This window comes from Gossypium hirsutum, chromosome A05, assembly GCF_007990345.1.
Source record: "Gossypium hirsutum isolate 1008001.06 chromosome A05, Gossypium_hirsutum_v2.1, whole genome shotgun sequence".
NCBI classification, from domain to species: domain Eukaryota; kingdom Viridiplantae; phylum Streptophyta; class Magnoliopsida; order Malvales; family Malvaceae; genus Gossypium; species Gossypium hirsutum.
Genome location: NC_053428.1, coordinates 24,464,970 through 24,477,040, shown reverse-complemented (window position 1 = coordinate 24,477,040; position 12,071 = coordinate 24,464,970). Strand labels below are relative to the sequence as shown.

At 35.0% G+C, this 12,071-nt stretch overlaps 1 protein-coding gene across 1 annotated transcript; it reads right to left on the bottom strand.

The window, feature by feature from the left end:
- Positions 1–5,823: 5,823 nt before the first annotated feature.
- LOC107944576 (aldehyde dehydrogenase family 3 member H1) lies at positions 5,824–9,920 on the bottom strand. Its single transcript, XM_041114064.1, has 9 exons — positions 9,475–9,920; positions 9,289–9,385; positions 8,991–9,197; positions 7,729–7,844; positions 7,547–7,651; positions 7,287–7,459; positions 7,099–7,189; positions 6,434–6,586; positions 5,824–6,311 (listed from the first exon to the last, which is right to left on the bottom strand). The coding sequence occupies exons 1-9, from the start codon at positions 9,499–9,501 to the stop codon at positions 6,072–6,074; spliced, it is 1,209 nt and encodes a 402-aa protein (XP_040969998.1). The 5' UTR covers positions 9,502–9,920; the 3' UTR covers positions 5,824–6,071.
- Positions 9,921–12,071: the final 2,151 nt, after the last annotated feature.

The following is a 12,071-nucleotide window of genomic DNA, read 5'->3' as shown; positions in this document are numbered from 1 at the left end:
ATATTGGTATATTTGAAGACAGAGGCAGAACATGATCAGCATCTTCGAATAGTTCTACAAATTTTGCGAGAGAAACAGTTGTATGGAAAGCTTAGTAAATGTGAATTCTGGTTATCAGAGGTTGTATTTTTAGGACATGTAGTATCTGTTGACGGGATTAGAGTTGATCCAAAGAAGATCGAAGCAATTGTTCAGTGGAAGGCGCCAAAGAATATATCGGAGGTATGCAGTTTTCTCGGTTTAGCTGGGTATTATAGGAGGTTTGTAAATGGATTCTCGAAGATAGCACTATCAATGACTAAACTACTGCAGAAGAATGTTCCTTTTATTTGGGATGATCAGTGTCAGAAAAGTTTTGAAACATTGAAGCGAATGTTAACCGAGTCACCAGTTTTGACATTACCAAATCGGGTAAAGATTTTGTAGTGTATAGTGATGCTTCTTTGAGTGGTTTGGGTTGTGTATTGATGCAGGATGGGAAGGTAATAGCCTATGCATCTCGTCAATTGAAACCACATGAAAGGAATTATCCTACTCATGATCTTGAGTTAGCAGCTGTGATTTTTGCATTGAAGATTTGGAGACATTATCTTTATGGTGAAAAATGTTACATCTATACTGATCATAAGAGTTTGAAGTATCTTCTTTCTCAAAAGGAATTAAATTTGAGACAAAGGCGTTGGATCGAGCTTCTGAAAGATTATGATTGTGTTATAGACTATCATCCGAGAAGAGCTAATGTTGTAGCTGATGCATTAAGCAGAAAAGCTGTAATTGAATTAAGGGCAATGTTTGCACGACTTAGTATCACTGATGATGGAAGTCTTTTGGTTGAATTAAGAGTAAAACCGGTAATGTTTGATCAGATTAGATCAGCTCAGTTGGAAGATAACAAATTATTGAAGAAAAGAGAGATGGTACAGAATGGTACAGCAGAAAATTTTAGTATTGATGATTGTGGATGCTTGAGGTTTCGAAATCTGATTTGTATTCCAAATACTTCTAAGCTTAAAGAGTTAATTCTACGGGAAGCTCATGATAGTTCGTTTGCCATGCACCCCGGAGGCACGAAAATGTATCGAGATTTACGAGAATTGTACTGGTGGCCTGGGATGAAAAAAGAGATAGTTGAATATGTCAGTAAATGCTTGGTTTGTCAGCGGGTGAAAGCAGAGCATCAGGTTCCTACTGGATTATTACAGCCGATTACTATTCCAGAATGGAAATGGGATCGTGTTACGATGGATTTCATTACGGGATTGCCATTGTCTGCAAGTAAGAAAAATGCTATATGGGTAATAGTTGATCGACTCACAAAATCGGCTCATTTTATAGCTGTCAGAATGGATTGGTCACTTCAGAAACTTGCAGAGGTCTATATTCGGGAAATTATAAGGTTGCATAGTATACCGGCTTCTATAATTTCTGATCGAGATCCTCGGTTTACATCAAGATTCCGGAAACAGTTACATGAGTCTTTGGGTACTAAACTTAATTTCAGTACAGCATTTCATCCACAGACTGATGGGCAATCTGAGCGAGTAATTCAAATTTTGGAAGATATGCTTCGAGCTTGTGTTATTGAATTTGAATCTAGTTGGGAACGTTACTTGCCGTTAGCTGAATTTTTTTATAATAACAGTTATCAGTCCAGTATTCAGATGGCTCCGTATGAAGCTCTATATGGTAGAAAATGTCGATCACTTGTATGTTGGACAGAATTAAATGAAAAGAAGATAATTGGACCTGAATTAATTCGTGAAACAGAAGAAACGGTCAAGAAGATTCAACAGAGATTAAAAGCAGCTTTTGACAGACAAAAATCTTATGCTGATCTGAAACGTCGGGACATTGAATACTCAGTCGGGGATAAAGTGTTTCTCAAAGTTTCTCCTTGGAAGAAAGTATTAAGATTTGGCCGAAAAGGAAAGTTAAGTCATCGATTTATCGGACCATATGAAGTTATAGAGAGAGTTGGACCAGTTGCTTACCGATTAGCTTTACCCCCGGAATTACAACAAATTCATGATGTTTTTCATGTTTCCATGTTACGAAGGTATCGATCGGATCCATCTCATATTATCTCTACTGAAAACATTGATATTAGACCAGATTTGTCATATGAAGAGGAATCAGTTCAAATACTAGCTCGAGAAGTGAAAGAATTAAGAAACAAACGAGTCCCTCTGGTAAAAGTACTGTAGAGAAGCCATAGTGTAGAAGAAGCAACGTGGGAGCCAGAGGAAACTATGAGATCACAGTATCCTCACTTATTTTCAGGTAAAATTTCGAGGACGAAAATTTTTTTTAAGGGGGGAGGAAATGTAACGACCCAAAATCCGTGGACACCAGAAAAGTGTGTTATCGGGCCTCCGTCTTAGTGAAATAAGTTCGAAAATAATTATTAAAAATATTTATGAGTCTAGTAGTGTGTTTAATTAGGTTTTAATTAAGTAAATTTAGCTTAATTTAGAGTAATTAGTAAAAAGGATTAAATTGAATAAGGGTAAAAGTTTAATTATAGATTAAAGAAAAATTAGAAGGACTTAAGAGGAAATTAAACCATTTCCTATAGCTGAGGCGGTTTAACGTGGAAAATATCAAAGATTTTATTGATTAAAAAATATATATATATATATTTATTTAATAATTAAGTATATTCTATTCTATTATATTATATTATTATATATATAAAAGAAACAAATAAGCTAAAAGAAAAGGAAATGAAAACGAAAACAGAGAAGAAACAGGGGAGAAAGAAGAAAGAAAATGGGGAAATAGGGTTTATGAAGCTTGGAGTTAATTGGTAAGCTCAATCAAGTCCTTTTCTCATAATTTTGATATTTTAGAAGTCTTAAAACAAGTTTTTGATGAAATTAAGTTGTTACTTTGGAAGTTCTTAGGTTTTTAAACAAAGTTCATGTTGAATAAAATGATGAAATAGGGGTTTAATTGAATGAAATTCAAGTTAGAATAGATATAAGGATTGAATTGCAAAGTAAGCTATAAGTTTTGTGTTTTAGGGACTAAATTGAGAAAAATTCGGAATTAAGAAAATATGTTGAAAATTTAATAGTTAAATTTGAGTTTAAATGAAATTTGAATAGGAATAAGGTGTGAATTGGTGTTATAAATTTGGTTATTAACATTTTACATCAAAACAGTTTTGGGAAGTAGCAATGGTCTGACTTTGAAAATTCACTAAAAATTTTATAAATTGAACTAGAGGATGAACAAAATATGGAATTAAAGCTTATTGAGTCTAGTTTCTTATAGTAGAAACAGTGTAAGCAATTAATTGATGAATCAAGAGATATTTGAAATTTTGTAATACTGGTTCGGGGTGATTTCGAGATGCCCTGTTTTAACTTTGGAAAATCATTAAAAATTGTACAAAAATTATTATGGAGTGTAATTTATATATGTGAACTCCTTAATGAATCTAGTTTCAAAATAAATAAACAAGAACCTTATTCGAGTTCTGTACAATGAGATAATTTATTTTTAGTAGAGAGAGGTCAGAACTGTCAAATGAAATAACAGGGGAGTATTTAACGAATAAACTGTACTAAATGGATAGACCAAAAATTCTAGAAATTTTATGGTTAGAATATATATGAGTCTAGTTTTAAGGAAAATTTACGGATATTAATTTGGAGTTTCGTAGCTCAAGATATAAATAATTTAGTAACAATGACTCAAGTAGACAGCTTAATGGTGAAGTTATATATATACATTAAAAATGGTTAAATTTGCATGTTTAGGCTCATGAATTAAATTGAATCATGTTGTATTGATGATTATAAATTATTATTTTCGTAGCCAACAAAGAACCTGAAGCATCAGCATCGAAAAGAAAGGAGAAAGTCGTCGAGGACTAAAACAGGAGAATTACGGTGTGTATTACTATAATTCGAATTTTAATTATTATTGATTGCTGAAATTTTAATTGTTATGTATGGTAAATAAGACTTGAGGTAAGTATGTGAAATTGAAATTAGAAAAAGTAAAATAATACCCTATTAACTCGTCGGACTAGATTCGATACAAATGGCATGCCATTGGATTTGTGATGTGATGAAGAGATTGTAGTTCGGCCGAGAAGATGTTTCTGTTATTATATACTTCGGTTTATCCGAATAGGCATTTAATGCCTTATTGGTGTGTTTGGGAGGATATATTATACCGGTGTGTTATGGAGGATTTACAATATTCCGGGTGTGTTTGGGTTGGATATTCTGGTGTGTTTGGGTGGAAATCCGCGTATCTGTCATAGTCCGAGCTTTGTTAATAGGGTAAATAATTGAAATGAAATTTTGAAAATGAGATTATTTGTTAATAGGGTAAATAATTGATGTTTGTAATTTATTAATGTAAAATGGTCTTGGATTATAGTAATACCACTGAGTATATCCATACTCAGCGTACGGTTGTTTCCGTGCGCAGGTTAGTAGAAGTCAAGTGTCCCGGCTCAGCATCCAGAACAATCCTGACTCCAACACAAACTTGGTGATGTATATTTTTCTTTTGGGTAAAGGTGGCATGTACGTAGGTGTTATTTAGTCACTTGAATATGTATATTATTTTGGGTAGTGAAGGATGAATTATAAAATTTAGATGGTTAAATGAAATGGTAAGGAAAGTATATGATATTTTGATACATGAACATCAAGTTGTTACATGAATGAAGTTTTTAATCAATTTTGAATGATGCTATAATAGTTATTAAATTAAAATTTTGTTAATAATATAAATATTAGTATATGAATGTGAAATATTGGTGTTGGTTGTTTTGGTTTGAATTTGCAGGAGGTTTAGGTAAAAACAAGCAAAAATGCTGCCGAAATTTTTATAAAAAAATTTGGAATACTCGAACAAGTCCCGTTCTACTTTTAATACGTGTTTGAACTTCGAGAGTTCAAGATAGGGACTTAATTATTATATTATACTATGAAAGTTATATTAATTGTAAATTATTCGTAAGTTTTCTGATATGTCCAGTAATGCCTCATAACCTCGTTCCGGTAACGGTTTGGGGTTAGGGGGTGTTACACTTTTAAAGGCTTCTCTTTGCACATTCTCAAGATACCATATGTCGTATACATATTAGTCTTAAACTCTTTGCAAGTTAATTGATCTATGGGTTTCTTCTCATCATAAGTTGTCTTTGACAAGTCTTTGATATAGACTATCATGTATGGGGAATTAATATATGTGGACAATAGACATCCTATCGTGTCATGCATGCGGTCCTAATAGTTAGGATTTGAAAGATTTTGGACTTACAAGATTTTAAACTCGCAAGTGTTTCAACTCACAAAGTGATTCTCCTTAATCAAAAGTGTTAATCCATTAGACATGGACTTACGAGGTGGATTCTCAAAATATGAACATTACAAAAGCTTAATTAAATAATAAACCCTCAAATTATACCTTTTAATTGAGTTGGATACCTAAACTATAATTCCATAACCACTATTAAAATATGATACTCCATGATTTTAACATTTGTCTATTGTACTACATTTCACTGATTATATAACTTTAATTATTTTTGATGAATTACAATAACAAGGCAAAGCACAAATAACAAACCCAATTAGTGTAATTTGAACCAAAGCTACACCTAGGACAATGAACACCTTTAAACCATCAAGTCATCACATGAGATTTGTCTTAATATTTTGTATATTATAAATGAGTTTTAATATTTTGTATATTATTGTTGTCTTAATTTCAGTATAATTTAATAATTTTACACTCTATCTATCAATCAATAAAATTTTATATTCCTGTCAAAAAAATAAATAAAAATAATCTAAATAATATTTACATTCTAATAATTTTATTAAAAAAATAATCTCATATTTCATAAACCAAATGTATCTTTCAAGAATTGCATACATTTCGAGTTCTCAATTTGCGTATACTACTCGGTGTTGTATACAACAAACCTTGGTCAACCCGAATTAATGCCAAAGAACAAGCTGAAATCAATGTATTAAAACCAGATTATTTACCTTACTAGATAACCGAACTTGCAATAAAATACAGTCGAACCGTTTGTCCCTTTAAGCCCAAAACCATCCCAGCAAAGCACGGATTATGCCAACAATGCTACCACTGAGAAGTGCCTGCAACAATGTTAGCTTCCCCGGTGTGTATGGTGGGTATCTCAGAAATGCATCACCTGCAAAACCTCTATAAAGAACTGCCTTCTTATGGCTAAATGCATCGAAGGAGAATTTCCCATGGTACGAACCCATTCCGCTTTCCCCCACTCCTCCGAATGGTAAACTGTGTATAGCAAGCTGAACCCATAATCAATTCGATCAAATTAAAAACTTGAATTCTGAAGGCAGTTAAGCCTTATTGTAAATTGTAATAATGCATGCATGTCTACATAGATTCCATAAGTTAAAAGTAAACTTACATGTACAGCTGTGTCATTGACGACTAAACCCCCTGCAGAGACCGTTTCAACAAACTTAAGTTTTAGTTTCTTGTTATTCGTAAACAGATACGCTGCTAGTGGCTTTCCCCCAGAAGAATGTATCAAATCAAAACTCTGTTCCACTTTGTCCACCTTTTATAAACCAATCACAAAAAAATCATGATGAATGTTCCGCATCTAATCTTTATAAATGACGAGCACTGTTCTAATTATCCATTTAAATTTCCTCGATACCATAAATGATTGGTGTTTGTTTCTGTCAGGCCATTTTCCTTGCAGAAATTTCATAAACTAAGCTGATATATCTTAGCTCCAACTCTACATTTTGTTCGGACACGAATATGGGATCTGACCCTTCAAATCCCACAGGAAAACTTTTTTTAAAAATGAATATATCCCTACTAAATATATATTCATATCCTACACTCAAACCCAAATCTAGGTTATATCCTTAAGGAGATCTCTATGTTCATATGTAAATGGAGCTTTATTTCTTTTTGCTCGAACAATAAAAGGAAAAGACGTAAGACTCCCAGGCTTTTCAAGGGCAGTGCTACTTATGGAATCAACAAAAGCTATAAAAATTAAAAATAAATAAATAAATAAGCAAAACATTTTGGTGCAATGGACCCTTTAGTTCATACCGTGATAATCGGAAGCAATGGGCCAAATATCTCTTCTTTCATGATGAGAGAATTTACTGGGACATCAAGCAAGATCGTGGGAGCAATCTGCCTGCCATTGGAAGAAAGAAGCACGTATCAACAACTATTGACAGCATATGATGCCAAGTGTGCTAGAGAAGAAATGAAAGAGCCAGGTTAGAACTGACAGGTTTTTTTCATTTCTCTGACCGCCATGGACGATCTTACTAGAAACTTTCTCCTCATCAATGAGCTTTGACAAGCGATCAAAGTGGTTAGAATTCACTATGCGAGACAAGTCTTTCGACTCCAATGGGTCCTTTCCATAAAATCGCTCCAGTTCACATTTGAAAGAGTCAACCTGCAGGATAAAAACCACTTGAGAAGAATGATTGGAAAGAAAAGGATTAAGAATTTACAAATGTTAAACATAGACAAGCATTCTTACCAACTTCGTAGCGTAATCTTTTGTTGTAATAATGTAATCAGGAGAAACACATGCTTGTCCATTATTACAGCCCCACTTCCCCGCAATGATCCGCCTAGTTGCAACCTAAAGTACACAAAAATATGTCAGTATCTAAGTGACAAAGAAAGCAGACATGATCGAAAAATAAACACTATCCTGACCTTTAAGTTAATGTCTGAAACAACAATAACAGGTGACTTTCCTCCGAGCTCCAAAACAACTGGTGTTAGGTGCTTTGCAGCTGCTGCCATCACAATGCGAGCAACTCTTCCATTGCCTAAAAATTCAAGGATGTTTTGATTCGGAATACTTTTTTATCAGAATGATACAACAATGTCTAAAGCAGCAACTAATAACCATAAGGTGAAAATTAGAACTTCTGGGAGAGCACCAAAAATTTGGGATGTGGTCATCTTGTTGAAAAATCAATTTAAGACTTAGGTACATCTTATGTCAGAAAAGAGGATCCAAAAAACTACAAATTAGCAGGGAACCAAACAAATATGCCAATGTAAACCCCAAAAGAAATCTCTCAAAACTCTGTTCAGTTCTTTCAAGATCCCGAAGTAAGAATTTTTTTAGAACTATTAAGCCAGCAATACTTTCAATTTCCAATAAACTCTTGGCCAGTTCAAGTGCTGCAACTACCCCTAATCACCCTTAGGGAACACAATAGCCTCTGTTAGCCAAAGGACCATGCAAAACTGTCTTTTATGTCCCTATTAAACACTTTTTTGTGTCTATCTAATCAACTCCCAAGGGTGAGAAAAGGTTCAATTTGCAGTGGGATTTCAGTGAAAAGTCTCGTTAAGCCCTAATGTTTTGCACCTCATAGTTATGAGGTCTCAAACCAGATAAAGGATGAAAGTTGCAGTATGTTTGGCCGGGCAGCCAGTGCAGAATTATAACCACAAATAAACAAAAATCTTAGAGAGAGGAAAGGCTGCCGAGAGAATCTACAAAGTATTTATAAGATAAGCTATTTACAAAAGAAATATGAGTTGTACACTGCCCAAAAATGAAGAATACTTGATTTTACATCTAACACTGCATACATGATACATCTATGGAGTGATCAAACTAGATAGAAGCTACAACAAACATCTAAAGTAGATGCTAAAAGGGAAACCCTGTTAAATCATCAATTATCACCATTTGTCTCTTCCCCAGAAAGAATAGAGCCTTAAAACAACACAGCAAACATATAGTACTTCAAATCCATTTCTTTTTTCCAACTGTTTCGTAAAAAGTAATAGAAAGCTACAGCCTACAGCATCCAAAAAGCCACTTCTATCACAAACTTCTTGAAGCATTTTGCACGTATCACATGTGAAACTAGAATGCAGTTGTCCAAGAATATTTAATTAAGACATAAAAGATTCAGTTAGAGGAGAAGGTAAATGGTTGTAAATGAGCAAAGGACCTGTATACAATATTTTGTCCCACTTTTGCTCCAATAGTGCTGATGTTTCAGGAACAGCCCCTTCCACAACCTTAATGCAAGAGCTATCCAAATAATCCGCTACCAGCTTTGCAAGCAATGATGATGAGGCTGGAGCCATTTCTGATGGCTTTAAGACTATAGCATTACCAGCTGAAATAGCTCCAACAACTGGATCAAGAGACACTACTGAAAGAAGAGGTACAAATAAAGTCATCATTTTGACAAAGTTTCCGGAATACAAAATAAGAAGGGCAAATCCATCAAGTGTTTAACATACAAAAAGGATAATCCCATGCTGAGATTACTAACACGACACCCAATGGTTCAGATACAATTTCAGCAGAGGAAGGAAATGTAGTCAACGAAGTTTTTGCCTGCAACAAAGGGCAAGATGTTCATATTAAACTCTTTTAATATCAAAAAGAAAGCTTCCACCCACTATAGAGGTATCCAACAATTTTACCTTTTTTGGCATCATCCAGTGGTTCATTTCCTTGAGTGCCAATCTGCATGAATTGTTTACTATCTGTATCTGCAGAGTATGTTGTTCCAATAGGGTTGGAAGCGTGTAAATTATTGTACTAAAAAATCACACAAAGTTCAATTCCCAGGGAAGAGAGGTGGATCACATGGATCTCTTAAATACCAAGTCTTTCCTTAGACAGAATATCCCTTCTATAGTAATTTAATAGCACAATTAAATACTACTATTATACCCTCAAATGTTGAAAGAAAAATAGGACAAGAAAGAACACAAGAGTTTTAACGAGGTTCGGTAAATTATACCTACGTCCTCGGGCACTAACACCAGATGATAACTTTACTATCTTCAAAGTATTACAAACAAATAGAATTCCTTAAGAATTCTCAAATGGGAGAAGAGAGAAAACTAAAAGAGAAAGATTGGTTGGGATGAATTGAAATGAGAAATGAGAAGGCCTATTTATAGTTGAGGTTTAAGGACCAAACAATAAATAGCCCATTATCTCAAGGACCAAAAAAAAATTATCCCATGCCACTTTTTCAAAGTCAACTTTAGGGTGCTAAACTTGCACCACTTTGTATTGTTTGCCATTAATGTTGTCTCCCATTAATGTTAACAATCTCCACCTTGAAGATTTGATTAGGATAATCACATCTTCACACACTTCCTTCAACTCCCCAAATTCGATAAAGCTATCTTTTGTAGTGCCTACAAATGTGCTCTCGAGCGCCATACACCTAAAGGTGTTCAAATTCTCAGGATGTTAATCAAGTTCAAACAATGATTAAACTTGATTTTTGTTACCACCTTGGTCATCATATCTGCGGGATTATCTGCTGTCGGAATCTTCTGAAGTAGAATTTTTCCTTTTTCAAAGACTTCCCGCACAAAGTGATATCTTACGTCGATATGCTTGGTTCTTGAATGATAGACTTGATTTTTCGCTAAATGAATAGCGCTCTGACTGTCACAATATAAACTTATGTGACTTTGAACAACTCTTAAGTCTTTCAACAATCCATTAAGCCAAATAGCCTCCTTAACAGCTTCTGTAACTGCCATATATTCTGCCTCTGTAGTAGACACAGCTACTGTAGACTCTAAGGTAGACTTCCAACTCACTGGGGCTTTCGCAAGAGTAAACAGATACCCCGTAGTTGAACGACGTTTATCTAAATCACCAGCAAAGTCGGAATCAACAAATCCAACTACAAACTGACCAAGTGCTTCATCCTGTTCAAAAATTAAACCAACATCTACGATTTTTCGAAGATACCGTAGAATCCATTTCACAGCTTGCCAATGTCCTTTTCCAGGATCATGCATATACCTGCTCACAACTCCAACAGCTTGTGAAATGTCAGGCCTCGTACACACCATCGCATACATCAAACTCCCAACTGCATTAGCATATGGGACTTTCGCCAAATATTCTCTTTCATCTTCAGTCTTCAGAGATAATTGAGCACTAAGTTTCAAATGAGAAGCAAGTGGGGTACTTACATGTTTTGTGTTTTCATTTACACCAAAACATTGTAATACCTTTTTCAGATATTGCTTCTGATTCAAACAAAGCTTGCCTCTCGGTCTATCTCTACTTATCTCCATGCCGAGAATCTTCTTGGCCTCACCTAGATCTTTCATCTCGAACTCTTGATTCAACTGAGCCTTCAACTTATCTATCTCATTTTGGCTCTTCGAAGCGATTAACATATCATCAACATACAAGAGTAGATAAATGAAAGATCCGTCATGCAGCTTCTGCAAATATACACAATTGTCATATTTGCTTCTTGTGTACTTCTGCCTTCTCATAAAGCTATCAAATCGCTTGTACCACTGCCTCGGGGATTGCTTCAATCCATATAGCGATTTGTTCAGCTTACAAACCCAATTTCTACCACCAGCATTTGTGTATCCTTCGGGCTGAGTCATATAGATCTCCTCTTCTAACTCACCATGCAAGAAAGCCGTCTTAACATCAAGTTGAGCTAGTTCCAAATTCAACTGTGCTACCAAGGCCAACAAAATTCTAATGGAGGAATGCTTCACAACAGGGGAAAATACATCATTGTAATCAATTCCCTCCTTCTGAGCGTAGCCTTTAGCTACCAATCTTGCTTTGTAGCGAATATCCTTCTTGCTAGGAGATCCATCTTTCTTTGCGAATACCCACTTGCATCCGATTGCCCTTTTACCTTTCGGTAATTGCGCCAATTCCCAAGTATTGTTCTTCAGGAGAGACTGAATTTCTTCATCCATGGCGCTTTTCCTTTTATCACTTTCTAAGCTTTGCATTGCTTCTTGATAAGTGATAGGAATATCATCAACAACGGGAAGGGCGTAGGCCACCATATCAGTAAATCGAGCAGGTTTACGAATTTCTCTCCGTGGCCTTGCAACTGCAACTGGTTCTGGTGTACTTAGTGGTTCTTGGGTCAAAACCTCTTCAACCTCTAATTCCTCCATTGTGGCTGGAGAATTAGACTTATTAACTGGGCAAATCCCCATCTGCTCAAACTCCACCTGTTTTGGAGTACACTCCACCTGCTGTGGAGTATTGCTCGTCTGAATAT